We start from the raw sequence: 15900 nt of genomic DNA on the forward strand, positions 1-15900 counted from the left end.
AGCAAAAGGACCATGTAAAAGTAATAGTAGAATACCTTGTTTAGTCCACAACCAGTTAGCAAACAAGTTCTAATTACAGGATAAAAGTTTACCTTTGCCCTAAGTCTGTCCATTTCCTTCTGAGTGCGTCCTTTCTCTTCGACCAGCTCACTGCGATAGCGGGTGTTTACCTCCAGGGATGCCTCGCACATAGCTAGCTTCTTTAGAGAATCTGCTAGTTCTTGCTGGAGCTGCCTCAGAGAGCTCTGCCATTAAAAAACAAAATCAACCAAAATTTATATATACAGGAGGGTTATATATAATCCTAATAAAAGAGAAATGTACAAAATGATTCTCATATAATGCACAATTAGTAGATTTTCTTTTTTCTGATTCTTTCAGTGCAGGGACCTATTACACTAGTCTACCACTGCTGGAATCTGGGCTAAAATCTCAGCTCGGGCATCTACACAAACACGACTGACTATGTCTGGGGGATGGGGAGGTATGAGAGGCCCAGTGATGGATTTGTACCCTGTTTAGGGTATTTCTGCCTTGCGCTATCTGTGTAGTGTTTTACGGTGTTCTATGTTTTAGTAAAGTGTTTCACTAAATGATTTAGAGTATGTCTCTTTATCACATGACAACCAGTATTTTATCTGAGAGGGTGAGGACCAAAACATGCTTTCTTCTCAAACAAGATTCAGTCAGCCTACCTGGCTGTGGCCTCTGCTCTGATCTCAGACAGGCTTTACACTCACCTACAACCACACAAAGTGTAGAAAGCTCAAAGCTCTTTACACCCTCTGTCTATGAATTAAAAAATACACACCTCTCTCTCAGCTTTCTCCTGCTCCAATTTGTAGTTGTGCTCTCGGAGCTCTGTGTTTTTGGTCACTAGTTCTTTGCTTCTCTCCTCAACAAGCTGCACTCTCTCTTCTCCATCAGCCCGCAGTTGATTGAGCGCCTGGGTAAAGCGTTCCTGTGCATCTGTAACAGCTTGCTCTTTGGCTGTGCCTCGGTTTTGTGCCTCTTCCAAATGCTGCCTGAGCAGGGCATTCTCACTTTGCATCTGTGCCAACCTCTCCTGTATGGCATCATGTCTGCCACTTGCACTACTGGACCGTTCACGTTCACTCTGCAGCTCCCCCTCCAGTTTCTCTATCCGGGAACGGAACTGCTGGCACTCACGTGACGCAGTCTCCACAAGCACAGTCTTTTCAGCAATGCTTAGCATGGCTCTGTGGCAGTCATTCTCTAGGTTGTTGCTGCGGGCCTCAGCCTCGCTTAACTTCTGAGAAAGAGACTGGACGGTGTCACCTTGAGTGCGTGACTCCGATGCCCACTTCTCCTCAGCACGCTGGTGTTTGTCACGCTCACGCTGTAGGGTACGCTCTGCATCTGCACGTGCCACCTGATGAGACAGAGAGCAAACAATGTCAGCAAACAGGTAATAAATTTAGTTCAGGTAAACAACCTTTACTCATTTCGACAGGAAATTCTTCATAAAAACTGAATGAACTATTGCTTTAAACCTTAATAAAAAATAAAAAATCTAATCTCACTTACTTGCCGTTTCAGTCTGCATACATGAACTAGGCAATTCTAGTGGAGTGTTAAAATATATAAGTCTAATAAGGACTCAAGGGCTATTATATATGGCCAGATTTTTATGTGACATGGTTACAGTGGGATAAACTTTATGGTAAAAGTGGGACACTTGATTTCTTTACCCCAAAAATCTGGACAAAAGCTATATTTTGGTTGGTGAAGGCCTTATTGTTCCACTTAAATTAAATAAAATGTATCTTATTTGTTTCTGTTTTTAAACAATTAATACTTGGCCAAAGCCCTGCAATGGATTGGCAACCCTGTATGGGACATTCTTGCCTTATGCCCAGTGTTTCTTAGTGAAACCGGACCCACTGCAATCTGACAAGAATAAAGTGGTTAGGTAAAAATAAAACAAAATGACAAATGATAGCAGAAAGGAATAATTAGCTATGCAGAAAAGGAGTAATTCAGGACCAGGATTGGGAAGCACTACTCATATAGAGGATGAAGCATAGATGTCTCACTGTATCTGTCTTTACCATGAATTATAATACAGGTGCACATTTGTTTTATTTCTTATTATACCTACATCCATACTTTTTTGTATGTATCTACCCCCCAAATCTAGTCATTTGGATCCCCTGCCGCTTGCACAACCCACATCTGATCAATTAGTGCTGGATCACTACACTTCTGCTTCAATCACATATTCCATTTGTAGCTGCTTCTTATTACCAGTCAGCGTTGGGTTTCCACACAGTATGTATTGTGTATATAGAGCCATGACAAGCTCCATGTGACTCCCTCCCCACTTGTGCAGGCACCCAAACCAGTCCCAAAGAAGGCATGCTGCTGCAGTAGCAGGAAGAGACGCTGTCCAACCTTCCCTTCCTCAAGCATGTTCAGTTGTGTTTGTTTGGATGACCGGCCTGATCGGTAGCTATGCTCAATTCTTGAGCGCCCTGATTTGCACAATATTAGACATAAGTTCACAAGCCTAGGCAGACTCTGACAAAAGGAAAGCAGTATTTCAGTAACAAAAACAAGAAGCCTACTTATACCTGACACTTCTCTGTCTCTTCTAGTGCAGATTGGAGCCGTGCTCTACTGGCCTCAGCCTCTGCCTCCACTTGTTGCCGTAGCTGTCTTTCATGCTCCAGTTTGGAGCTGAGCAGTGTGCACTCGGACTTCAGTGTGCTTATCTGCCCGTTGTACTGTAAGACAGTCTGAGCTAAACTCTCCTCGTTGAGTTTTAAGTCACGTCGAGCATCATCCAGCCTCTCCTGTAGAGCATCTCTTTCATCAGCCAGTCTGCTCTCCTCTTCCAGGCTGTGGGTGCGAGAGCGCTCTAGTTCGGCCCGCACCAAGCTGAGCTCCTCCTGCAAAGTGGTGACCAAATGCTGCAACTCCTTCTCTCGCTCACTGGCCTCAGGTAACTAGAACATATCCCGAACAACATGGTTAACAACCTCAGTCTGCTGACTTCTTAAAACATATCAGAATTATGAGAATCAAATGTTTACAGTGCTTTTTAGGTTGGCATGGTTTATAGAACTGCTTTAACTGCTTTAATGAAGTTAGATAAGGATTCAGGGCAGTTTTCTTTTGCTTTATCTTAAATGCTTAAATTTCTAAATCTTAAATTTACTTATGCAGAAACATGTTGAAAAATATGAATAAATGGTGCAGTAATGGTGCAGTAGCAAATGCTAAATAAAAAAAGATGCATGCCATGTCTACCACCATATATGTAAACTAGTATCATGCTCAAGTACACCAATGCAAAAGGCAGCACTATAAAGAGATACAGACTCCTTAAATCAGGCACAAAACTGCCAATCTGGACAAAGGATATTATTGTAATAATGATTAATGATGTAATAATGCTCTTCAATGACAGAGGGAGATAAATACACTTAATCACCAAATGTACAACACATATAGCTGCTACAGTGCTGCTTGCTGTAACACCTGCAGCCTGTGCTTTGGTCAGATTTTGCAATCTTGCAAAGATTACTGTACTGCTGCATTTGCATCTATTTCTTGTTATGGTTTGGCAGAAAAAAAATACATCTTATCTATAGTTCTATCATCTGAATGACCAACAGCCAGTCTTAGTGGTTTGGACATAACCTCATTGCTCTTGTTGACGTTCCTCAGATGCTTCTCCTCAAAATCTTGTTGCTTGCGCAAGTGGCTGTTCATAAGGTCTTCCTGTAATGCTCGAGCACTCCGTTCATGGGCCACAAGACGCTGAGCTTCATTCCTGTCCTCCTCCATCTAGGCAGAATACCAGATATGCATGTGACACAATGCATGACGTGACATAGTGTAGAAAACAAAATAAAATATAAAGTCAACAGCAATGTATGTGCCTTCATTAAATTAGTTAAAAGCAGGTTTAAATGGGGCACTAAATGGTCTAATGCGTTAAAAAAAAACAGCGCACAGTGTCTGGAACTCACAAGTTCAAATCTCAGCAGAGCCACCGACCTGGCTGAACGCTTATACAAACACAGTTGGCCATGACTGAGGCAGGAAATGTCGGCTGGGGTCCCTTTTCACTGTCACTGCAACATGCAATCTATGGGACTGGTCAAGGCACTAGTGAGAATTGGGGGGGGGGGGGGGGGGGGGGGGGGAGTAACATAGCTTAGCAAAGTCGTATCACTCTACATAAGCGAGGGGGATAAGAAGGGGGATAAGAAGCAGCCGCAATTGGATTTGAAAGTTCATCTCTCGTGCAGGAACAGCTAAGAATTAAATTTGAAAGTAAGATTACATAGGTGGTCGACTTCATTCTTCATTATGACCAGGGTTGTGCAACCCACAAATACCCACAGGACAGGCCTCCCCTAGAAACTCATTCTGTTCCTCCACTCCCTAGCATGGCATAAAGCTAGTCTACAGCCCAGACAGATGTTGACACTTCACCCTAATCAGAACAAAATGGTCAGTGAAAATCATGTTTTTGTTGCCTGTCAGAGAACATTACCTGCTTCATGTTGTTCATCAGGCCTCTGATCTCCAGCTCCAGACTCCTTATTTTAAGCTCCATTTTGTGATGCTCCTCCATCTCTGCCTGTTGCTCCTCCTCTTTCCTCCGCAACTGCTCACGAACTTTTTCACACAGTATGGATGCACCATGATGCTTTTCCTGTTCCTGTTTTAGCATAAACCTACAGTGAAAGGAAAGAGCAATAATTGGCTAAATGTAAACACTCTACTAGTGTTGGCAGATTACTTTTTTGTTTTTTATCTTACAATGAAAAAACCCTTGGCCCCCATTAAGACAGACTTTGACCCCCCACCCATTAAACTGTGTAACATCCAACTATTTTGTCATGATATAAGTTACCATAACATTGTGCATCTGATTACACTGAAAAGACAATTGTTTGCATTTTCTTACTTGTATCTAGTTATTTACGATTAGTTATTGTAAATATGCTGCCACTTGCACAACCCCTGACCTGATCAAGGAGTGCCAGATCACCACCCACCCTCTCCAACACATGTCCAATCTGCCGCCTCTTCTTATTACCAGCCATGCTAAGCTCAATGACACTGCCCCCTCAGCCCTGGCATTCAAGCAGGCACCTGACCAGTCCCAAAGATCACATGTTGCAGTGACAGCAGGAAAAGTCCTCGTCTGACCTTTCCTCCCTCAAACACAGCCAACTGTGTTTGTATGGACGCCTGGCCAGGTTGGTGGCTCTGCTGGGATTGTCACAACTAAGCCATAACATAATACATAATCAAAATTTTGGTCATTTCAGATTACATTCCAGTTTTGGTCTAGGCCAGGGTATCCTGCTTTGTGTCCAGTGTTTCCCAGTGGAACCAGGATAACTGCAAACCTTACTAAGCTAAAGCTATTAAATGATATGAAATCATTTCAAGATGCACAAAAGAATGTATTAGTAAAAATGAAAAAAATATATTTGAAATGACAAAATTATGACATCTTAAAAAGCGTTAAATGTCCTAAAAATCTACTCATGGTTTGTAAGGCTGCTTCCTAAAATTAGAAATAGGGAAAATAGATCTTCATGGAAGAAGATGTAAAACTAGTTTTTTATGAAAATGATAAAATTGCACACAAAAAAAAAATATATATCCTTAGTATATACAGGGGTTGGACAAAATAACTGAAACACCTGTCATTTTAGTGTGGGAGGTTTCATGGCTAAATTGGACCAGTCTGGTGGCCAATCTTCATTAATTGCACATTGCACCAGTAAGAGCAGAGTGTGAAGGTTCAATTAGCAGGTTAAGAGCACAGTTTTGCTGAAAATATTGCAATGCACACAACATTATGGGTGACATACCAGAGTTCAAAAGAGGACAAATTGTTGGTGCACGTCTTGCTGGCGCATCTGTGACCAAGACAGCAAGTCTTTGTGATGTATCAAGAGCCACGGTATCCAGGGTAATGTCAGCATACCACCAAGAAGGACAAACCACATCCAACAGGATTAACTGTGGACGCAAGAGGAAGCTGTCTGAAAGGGATGTTCGGGTGCTAACCCGGATTGTATCCAAAAAACATAAAACCACGGCTGCCCAAATCACGGCAGAATTAAATGTGCACCTCAACTCTCCTGTTTCCACCAGAACTGTCCGTCGGGAGCTCCACAGGGTCAATATACACGGCCGGGCTGCTATAGCCAAACCTTTGGTCACTCGTGCCAATGCCAAACGTCGGTTTCAATGGTGCAAGGAGCGCAAATCTTGGGCTGTGGACAATGTGAAACATGTATTGTTCTCTGATGAGTCCACCTTTACTGTTTTCCCCACATCCGGGAGAGTTACGGTGTGGAGAAGCCCCAAAGAAGCGTACCACCCAGACTGTTGCATGCCCAGAGTGAAGCATGGGGGGGGATCAGTGATGGTTTGGGCTGCCATATCATGGCATTCCCTTGGCCCAATACTTGTGCTAGATGGGCGCGTCACTGCCAAGGACTACCGAACCATTCTGGAGGACCATGTGCATCCAATGGCGGTGCCGTGTATCAGGATGACAATGCACCAATACACACAGCAAGACTGGTGAAAGATTGGTTTGATGAACATGAAAGTGAAGTTGAACATCTCCCATGATGTTCAACTGCACAGTCTGCACAGTCTGCACAGTCACCAGATCTAAATATTATTGAGCCACTTTGGGGTGTTTTGGAGAAGCGAGTCAGGAAACGTTTTCCTCCACCAGCATCACGTAGTGACCTGGCCACTATCCTGCAAGAAGAATGGCTTAAAATCCCTCTGACCACTGTGCAGGACTTGTATATGTCATTTCCAAGACCAATTGACGCTGTATTGGCCGCAAAAGGAGGCCCTACACCATACTAATAAATTATTGTGGTCTAAAACCAGGTGTTTCAGTTATTTTGTCCAACCCCTGTATATCAAGCTTCACTAGTTTCTCTTTTTTACTGTGGCCTAACTATAAAGTCTAGAACGCAGCTCACTTGAGGTGGTTAAGCTCTGTTTCCAGCTCTAGACGGACACCCTCCAGGCTGGACTTGCTTTCTTTGCTCTCCTTAAGCAGGAGTTTAACTTCATTCCTCTCCTGCTCCAGCTGAGAAACTTTATCGGTCAGCCGTCCATGCCTGCTACGCTCCTTCTGGATGGTGCGATCATACTCATGGAACATGTTCTGAAGCTTTACCATGCTCACTGAGTCTACAGGGGCAGAGTAACAAAAATGATCTTAATTTATCAATCTCGATATGAAGCAAAGCTATTAGCTAAATGACTCTTAAAGCTGTGCTTGATTAGAGCCGACCTAAAATGCAGGTGTCCAGCTGCTTGAGGAGCAAAGATGCATGAATGTAGCCTGGCACAGCAGAGTCCAGCTCATCAGTAGCTGTGTCTGATGATTGAGTGAGATCGTCAAAGTCATCTGCCAATTCCGGCTCTCCCCCTCTCTGCACGGGAACCTGCACCAGAACATGTCACACCTTTTTACTGACCATTGAACAGTGCACTTGAGGAGGGATCAATTGTCTAAAGTTAAAGATACCGTCATGTTATGAGCCTACCTTCTCAGCCCCTTGTCTTGATGCAGGCCTACCCAGAATCAAAAGAAACAATATAAAGTTTAAACTGTACAAATATGTGTTTACTATATGTGTTTACATAAATATGTGTTTATGTGTGAGACTAAGTGATACAAGCGACAAATGGGAGAACATAGTATCTTTTTATACTTTATATGTTATTTATAAAACAAAAGCCATAGTGCATATGTACCTTAATTCATCATCTGACACCTCACTTAAAGTGCTATCATCTAACCCAGACTTTCCATTACGATGGTTCACATGATAAACCGCTTTAGACTTTTTGGGAGCAGGGACTTTTAGGAGGTTGCACTGGTCACTGGTTTCATCATCTTCTTTTGCTGTCTTTCCATCAATGCTGTGGATTGGAGGTGAGCTTTTTGATTGAATAAAACAAAGATGAAGTTATTTGGCCACAATTAAAGACAATTCCTCTACAAAAAAAAAACTTCAATGTAAAACAAAATCTAGTGCACTACTTCCATTTAATCACTATATTTCTTACCTCTTTAGACGTGTCAGCCCTTCTGGTGAAATACTATCCACTGTCTTAAACCCCTCGTCCTTCTGAGTGGATCCACCATCACATGATTCTTCCTGTTGTGGTTTTGGCTGTTCAGTGTTGGTATCTGCTTTCTTGCTTTTTCCTTGATCACAATCAGTGTGTCTACCAGATCCAAGATTGTTCCCTAAAGTCTTATGTCTCCCTTTCATAACATCAGCTTTTGCCACCTCATCCTGATAACAGAAGCAAATATTGTTTGTTTAGTTTGCATAGATTTGTAAATTTCTCAAACTAAGATAACTAGGATAAAGTGTGCTGGGTCTTCTAGAAGCTTGGTAGATGCACACAAGCACACACTTCAAGTACACACAAATGAAACAAGGCAGTACCAAAAAGAGGAAAGATGACAGGTGAACAAGATGAAAAAATGGGAACAGATGTAAGTATGAGAACAGGTATGAACTAGATATGAACTGTCCAATTGATAACTTGATGCAAAACAGGCTTATTGGCTTAACAGCTTGAACTCAAATGGGGAATAATACATAAGCAGTGCAGCGCAGAACTACGTATTACTTTCGCTGATGCGACTGTTTGAGTTCAAGCAAACCAGCACAGTCTGAAGATAAATTGAGAGAGGCAGCAGGACAAAACCTTATGACTTGGACAAAAGGCAAGATAAATAAAGGCAGTATAATGTGGAAGCAGGCGTTTCTATGGGACTTGTCAGTCAGTCCTGTGCAAACCTCTAGTTAAGAGCCTGCTAATTTTTGCTTCACCAGATCATGGTCTTCACAAAAGACCCCAACTAATACTTTACATTTTACAGTTTCTGTTTCTGATCACCACTATTTCAGCTAAAAACAATTATTCAGAGGTTTAACTGTAAATGCTGTAAGTACAGATTAAGGTCTTCAATGCTCTATTAGCTATTTTAAATGAAAATCCCATCTTTACTAGGTTAATCATAATTATAAAGGAAAAATCATAAAAAACAGAACAAATGTAACACGGGAAATGCTCAAAAATGAAAAGCATACTCCAATCCTATGAGAAACGAGAACTGAAACACTGGTGGAAGCAGAAGCTGAAACAGTTGCTTTTAGAAATGCAGATACTAGACTGTTTGAAAATGAGAAAGCTAATAATTGAAGCATCTCTTATATCTAAAACAAAGTATAGAGTATAGAGATGAATGAAACATGGACAGGCACTAAAGATCAATGCTACAAAGATATTTCTTTCTCTCCTAGCATATCCCTACCTTCATCATAGAGCTGTGTAGACCTTCCTCAACCTCTTCATCTGAGTTGCATAAGAACTCATCTGGTTTTGACTGAGAGACCTTTGACTCATTAACCAAGAGCAGTGGGTCAGCTTCCTTATAATATTCCTGATTTCTTACAAAATTAGCTTCCACATCATTCTTACAAGGTGATCTGCAATGTTCTTTATTTTCACCTATATTAGTAGAAAATTTTATGATCATTTTATGATCACATCCTTGGTGAAAGTTCTCTATTTGAGCAGTATCTGGGGAAAGTTGCTCAAGATCATGGCCTCTAACAAAAGCATTATGGAGATGATCCTCAGAGTAGGCTTCCTCTAAGTCAGACTCTCTCTGCTCAGGAATAGACAGCAGTCTTAAATTCCTGGTACGGGCAGTTGGTTGTACTATTCGCTCTTCCTCATCCTCACTTGAGCTCTCAGATATACACTCAGAAGATTCTGGGTGCTGCTTTTTCTCTTCAACAGCTTTTTCCTCTTCGTTTTGGTCAAATGTATTAGGTAGCTTTTGTTCGATCTCTCCAAACATTTCTTTAAGCTCCGCAGCTACATTCTTGTATTGTGATTTTGTCTCCTTTTTCTCAATCTCCACCCATAATTTCTCATAACGCTGTTCCCATGTAGTCTCATATTTCCTTTCTTTCTCCTTCTGTTGTTTTTGTGCAATCTTAGGGGGTTGGGATTCAGATGAAGCTAGGTGTTGGGGACTACTTACATTTATCTTAAGTGCATCTAATGTCTCTCCCTCCTTTGATTGCATAAATAGACAAAAATACAATTAACATTAAAATGGGAATATAAACAACAGCAAGAATGCATCCACCTCACAGTAATCACATTATTTCAACCGTCAGAATATCTTTGTATTATTTTCATTCATGTTAACATTTATGCGCATGGGCCGGCACAGTGAAAACTGTCAGAAATCCACCCACCTTCTTTGAGTGTTCACTGTTGTCTAAATTGGCTTTGTCTGCCACTGGTGTAACTTGAAAATAATAGAAGAAAACAGAACAATGGAAATAAAATATGTTATTTGTTTTGGGGAAATTGTTCAAAGCTGGTGTCACTTCTGTTTAATTGATGTTAATACCTGCTTTATTTTCAACCAGTTTTGACGGAGGAGTGGTCATCTTTAGAGGGCTTGATGTGCTGTCTGTGTCCCAATCTGACTCTGCAGACAAACCATTTCCTCTGGCTGATTAATTAATTCAAAATCTTCTAACACCCAACTAACAAAAAAATGCACTTTTTTAGATTGTATCATTCTTATCTCTCTCACCTTCATCACTGTTTGGTTCCTTGTTCTTCTGGCTGCGTAGCTGAGGTTTTGGTTGGGGATGTGCATGTGTAATAGGTATAAATGAACGTGGGCTTGGCAGTGGTGGGACTGCTGAAGTAGAAGGCTTGCTTTTTTCTTCCTCTTTTGCTTCTGAGCTGGATGTGGGTGGCTCCTGCTCTTGGACTACAGGCAGAACCAGAAGGTGTTCCCCAGCTAGCTCTTCCCCAGGGTTGGTGATTAGTATGTTCTTACTGGCTTTACTGGTCGTGCTTGCAGAGTCCCAGTCTGAGGCGTCTGTGGGAAATTAAATCTTACCTATTACCTATTTTTTATTATATCATATTTAACAATAGCCATTTTGTCTTTTACAATTTAAATAATTAATAATAATAATAATAATAATAACAACAATCATTTAAAAAAGCATTTAGGTTGTGACTCTCACTACTAAGCAATCAGAGTCAGATTTACCTTCAAGATCATCAACATCTCCTAAACCAAGTTCTTCCAAAAAATCTGTAAACAAAGGCAATGATGACAAAACTTTACAAACGACAACAGTCATTTTCACACACAGCATAAATTACTGCATGGATTTAAACAGAGAATGTTTTTTGGGGGTGGAGAATTCCCAAAGCCAATGGTGCCCTGCCAATAACCTACAGAGAACCTATTACACTTATCTGGTTAAACCTGTATGTGCATCCATACCAGTGGCGCACTTTTAGGGGAAGTTGAGCTTCCCTTGCAGTCTTAGAGAAATCGCCACTGATCCATACACTGTTCATAACTGTGCACAACACATATCTTGTGTACATTTTTATATACAACCTGTATCTAGGCTTAGAATGTATGGTGCCATTACTGTGTTGTGTGGTGCACATACAGTAAAAGCAAATGAGTAAATTTTACATGCCACTTTTTGACTGTTTTTAAAGTAAATTTCCAGTAACGTTTTGTAACTCTTAAAGAAAACAGTGTTATTGTAAAGTTGAATGAGACATTGGTGGCTATGTAAGGATTCACTGAATCACTTTCCTTCTTACATTTGAAACATGCAAATAAGACTTGATGTGGAGCTGAAAATGATTAAAGGCAAATATCTTATTAGGATATCACACTTACAGGACAAAATGTGTTCCTACCTCTCTTTGTTTCATTCTGCTTAGAATTCAGCATCTTACTGAGCACTGATACTGGTTCCCTATGACGTAACTTTTGCTAGCAAAAAGAAAAAGCATCTTTATAATTATTTCATCATAACAGACATAAAAATAAATATCAATGTAGCTTACCTGCATTTCTGGTTTCTCTTCATCGTCATCCTTCTCTTCTAGACTTCTCTCTAGTATGGCAAACAAAAAATGAACAATTTGAAAAACAACAAAGGTAATGAAATAGTAAGCTAGAACTCAAATTAAAATCAGCACAATGCACAAGCTGGTAATGTAGCAAATGTAGAGGCAAGCACATGCAAAATGGCTTGTTATTGATGAACAAAAATGTAATTTGGTCATTTTACAAAATGGCGAAAAATGGCTTATTAACTTTAGAATGTATTTTGTAAATATTAACAAATTCTAAATTTGATGGCTGCAACACACTCCAAAAAAGGAGTTGGGAAAATGTATAGAAAATACAATATTCATTAATCAGCAGGTCATTAAACAGCAGGTGAACAGCATTAAAAAAAAGAACATTTCTTAGGGCAAGAGTGCAAGTAATTTAGGTCTTTCATTATCTACTGTACAATATATTGTGAAAAGATTCAGGGAATCTGTAAAAATCTCAGTCCATGTAGGGCAATGTCAGAAACCACTGCTGAACGTGTGTGAGCCCTCAGAAGGCAACACATAAGAAACTATCATGTTATTGTGATAAATATAACTACACATGCTCAGGAATACTCAGGAAAACCATAATTTTAACACAAGTCACTGTTGCATATAGACAGCTATAAACATCTCTGTTTAATTTTCTTTTTTGAGTGTGTTAAAAGCATCAAATTTGAAAGTTGTTTACATTTACAAATACAAAAATTTTCTTAGTATTTTTGTCAGTTAAATAAAGGTACAAGAGAACAAAGAAACAACAGATTTTTTGTTTTATTTTATTGCATTTTATGTTTTTTACAAATCCTTTTCTGGTGTGAAATAACCACTGAGTGAACCACTTTGTATTTTTAATTGTGAATAAAGAAATCATATAAGAACTAGAACACTGTTCTTAACTATCAATTTCTGTTTTTTTATAATCATCGTTCCCATCACGTGCAATTATATCATACATCATGTCATATGCCATTGTATGTAAGTACTCATCCAAAAAGCACTGGCATTTATAAAACATGACCCTTAAACGAACATCTACACCTTCTTCTTTCCTCAGACTCTGGACAAATTAATATTCTCGTCCTCCTTGATCTTACTGCAGCTTTTGACACCATTAATCACTCCATTCTTCTGTCCCGCCTTGAATCCTCTGTCAACATCACTGGTACTGCCATTTTGTGGTTGAGGTCATATCTCGTAAACAGACAACAGTTTGTTAATATCAACAATTGTAGTTCTGCCATTGCTCCACTGTCCCAAGGCGTTCCCCAAGGCTCAGTGTTAGGTCCCCTTTTGTTTATTCTTTATATGCTCCCCCTTGGTGACATCATACGTCGGCATGGTTTACATTTCCACTGCTATGCTGATGATATTCAGCTTTACATCTCCTCCAAATCCATTAATACTGAACTTCACTCCACTCTGACAAATTGCATCACTGAAATGAAATTGTGGATGAAAGCTAATTTCCTCAAATTAAACTGTGAAAAATCTGATATGATCATCGTAGGTCCTACAACCCTGACAAAAACCAAAAAAATTTTTCAAATTACCATTGATAATGACACTTTGTCTCAGTCTTCTAACATCCGAAATCTTGGTGTAATTTTTGATAGCAACCTCTCTTTTGACCGCCATGTAAATCACATCACCAAAACTGCTTTCTTTCATCTAAAAAACATAGCACGTCTACGTCCATCACTCTCCTTTTCTGCCGCCGAAACCTTGATTCATGCTTTTATTACATCCAGAATTGATTATTGCAATAGCATCCTTTATGGTACATCTAACAAAATCCTAAAAAAACTTCAGTATATCCAGAATTCAGCTGCTCGCCTCCTTACTCATACTCGCTCCCGTGATCATATTACACCTGTTCTACAAAAACTTCATTGGCTTCCCGTTGCTCAACGCATTCAATTCAAAATTCTTCTATTCACTCACAAAGCTCTCCATAATCAGGCCCCATCCTACCTCACCGACCTGCTCCATCAGCACATTCCCTCCCGTAGCCTTCGCTCTTCTGAGGCTAACCTACTGTCCATACCCTCTAGGACCAAGCACCGGACCTGGGGTGACAGGGCCTTTTCCATAGCTGCTCCATCTTTATGGAATGCTCTCCCCAAACACCTACGAGATTGTCCTGACCTGTCCAAATTCAAGTCACTTCTCAAAACTCATCTATTCAAAATGGCATTTAACTTGTAACAACACGAAATAAATGCTTTTATTTTTGCTATTCTTTTTAATAGTTTTTATACTTAGATCACGACAGAAATGTGAAGTCCTAGATCCTAAAACTTGTAAAGTTTTCAGTTTCCTGATTGCATGTGAATCTGTCCTGTTTCTGTCTAATTTTAAGAAATTGTTCTATATTTGTTGTTCTCTCTCATAATTTAGCTAATTTTTAATGAACTGTCTTATGCTGCTCTCTTTGTTTTTATCTTAATTATTCTTGATGTTGATGTACTATTTTGATTTTGTACTATGATTTGTATGGTGTATGTATTTGTTTTGATTATTTGTCTTATGTAAAGCGTCTTTGAGTATCTTGAAAAGCGCTATATAAATAAAATGTATTATTATTATTATTATTATCTATATTATATACCAACATCATTCTTTTCACATCATCGTTTTTTATTTGGAAATGACCTGCTCTCAACAATGGATCAAACTGATGAATGCAAGCCACACAGAAACAATGTGTTACACACATATAACACTAACATATAACACTAACAGCAGACATGCAAAGACACAAATTAATGTATACCTATGAGACGTAATAAACAAATTTTACTTAATGTTAGCATGACGTATATTATGTCCTGAAGAAAAACAAGAGACCATGCAACAATTTAATTGGCATACCAGCTGCCATCTGGTTTCCAGGGCAAACAAAACGTCCGAATACACTACTCTGCTTTCATCCTTTTAGGAAAGATGTACGTAAAGCAGAGCACAAATGAAATTTAATTACAAAACAACTGCTACATCCGTTGTGACTGTGTTTAATGGATAAAGTAGGACATTAACTCATAAAAGCAGAATTTTCATGCTTGAAGGCATGAAATGACCCCAGAGATGTCTTGATGACACAAAGCAGTTCTAAACATAACATAAAAAGCATGATGTGCTTGTATCATACATACCTTCCTCAGTCTTTTCACAAATACTGGCCATGGCTTTGTGCAATTTGGCAGGGATGTTTACCCCACTTTGGTCTCTCTTTCGCGGACTGTCCGAGCCAGACTGAAATGATCATAAGAGCAGCAGCAATTTTAGTATTTACTTTGCATACCTTATGCCCTAAATAATATGGTCACTACAATGCAAGAACTGTGTTACACTACAATGTGGGCGGCACAGTGGCTTAGTGGGTAGCACTGTCGCCTCACAGCAAGAAGGTCCTGGGTTCAATCCCCAGGTGGGGCAGTTCAGGTCCTTTCTGTGTGGAGTTTACATGTTCTCCCCGTGTCTGCGTGGGTTTCGTCCAGGTGCTCCGGTTTCCTCCCACAGTCCAAAGACATGCGAGTGAGGTAAATTGGAGATACAAAATTGTCCATGACTGTTTTTGACATTGAACTTGTGAACTGATGAATCTTGTGTAATGAGTAACTACCGTTTCTGTCATGAATGTAACCAAAGTGTAAAACATTAATTTAAAATCCTAATAAACAAACAAATAAACACTACAATGTAGCTAGGGATTGCACACTGAAACAAATGACTGCTGTACACTGTGTAGAATGTGTGTCATCATACTAACCTCTGAATCCCATGGTGATTCCTCACCATTATCCTTTTCAAAACCAAGCTCTGAAAAAAGGAAATTAATTAAATTTTATTATTAATATTTATTATGTGAAACACATGAACATATCTGCTTTGAGT

At 39.8% G+C, this 15900-nt stretch overlaps 1 protein-coding gene across 5 annotated transcripts in view; it reads right to left on the reverse strand.

Annotated features, from left to right (window-relative positions):
* The window catches only part of si:ch211-272n13.3 (ankyrin repeat domain-containing protein 26), a 44681-nt gene that overhangs the window by 16029 nt on the left and 12752 nt on the right, over positions 1-15900 (reverse strand). For all 5 annotated transcript variants that reach the window (XM_062992810.1, XM_062992811.1, XM_062992809.1 and 2 more), the window contains 18 exons: positions 15776-15825; positions 15159-15258; positions 11968-12017; positions 11818-11893; positions 11144-11188; positions 10673-10966; positions 10484-10564; positions 10326-10378; positions 8104-8336; positions 7789-7974; positions 7578-7605; positions 7322-7475; positions 7005-7218; positions 4529-4712; positions 3667-3813; positions 2595-2969; positions 812-1393; positions 93-245 (listed from right to left, as the gene is read on the reverse strand). In XM_062992810.1, the coding sequence (XP_062848880.1) occupies positions 93-245; positions 812-1393; positions 2595-2969; positions 3667-3813; positions 4529-4712; positions 7005-7218; positions 7322-7475; positions 7578-7605; positions 7789-7974; positions 8104-8336; positions 10326-10378; positions 10484-10564; positions 10673-10966; positions 11144-11188; positions 11818-11893; positions 11968-12017; positions 15159-15258; positions 15776-15825 (3005 nt within the window). The remainder of the gene's footprint in view (positions 1-92; positions 246-811; positions 1394-2594; positions 2970-3666; positions 3814-4528; positions 4713-7004; positions 7219-7321; positions 7476-7577; positions 7606-7788; positions 7975-8103; positions 8337-10325; positions 10379-10483; positions 10565-10672; positions 10967-11143; positions 11189-11817; positions 11894-11967; positions 12018-15158; positions 15259-15775; positions 15826-15900) is intronic.

Source organism: Trichomycterus rosablanca, chromosome 1 (assembly GCF_030014385.1).
Source record: "Trichomycterus rosablanca isolate fTriRos1 chromosome 1, fTriRos1.hap1, whole genome shotgun sequence".
In the NCBI taxonomy this organism is placed as follows: domain Eukaryota; kingdom Metazoa; phylum Chordata; class Actinopteri; order Siluriformes; family Trichomycteridae; genus Trichomycterus; species Trichomycterus rosablanca.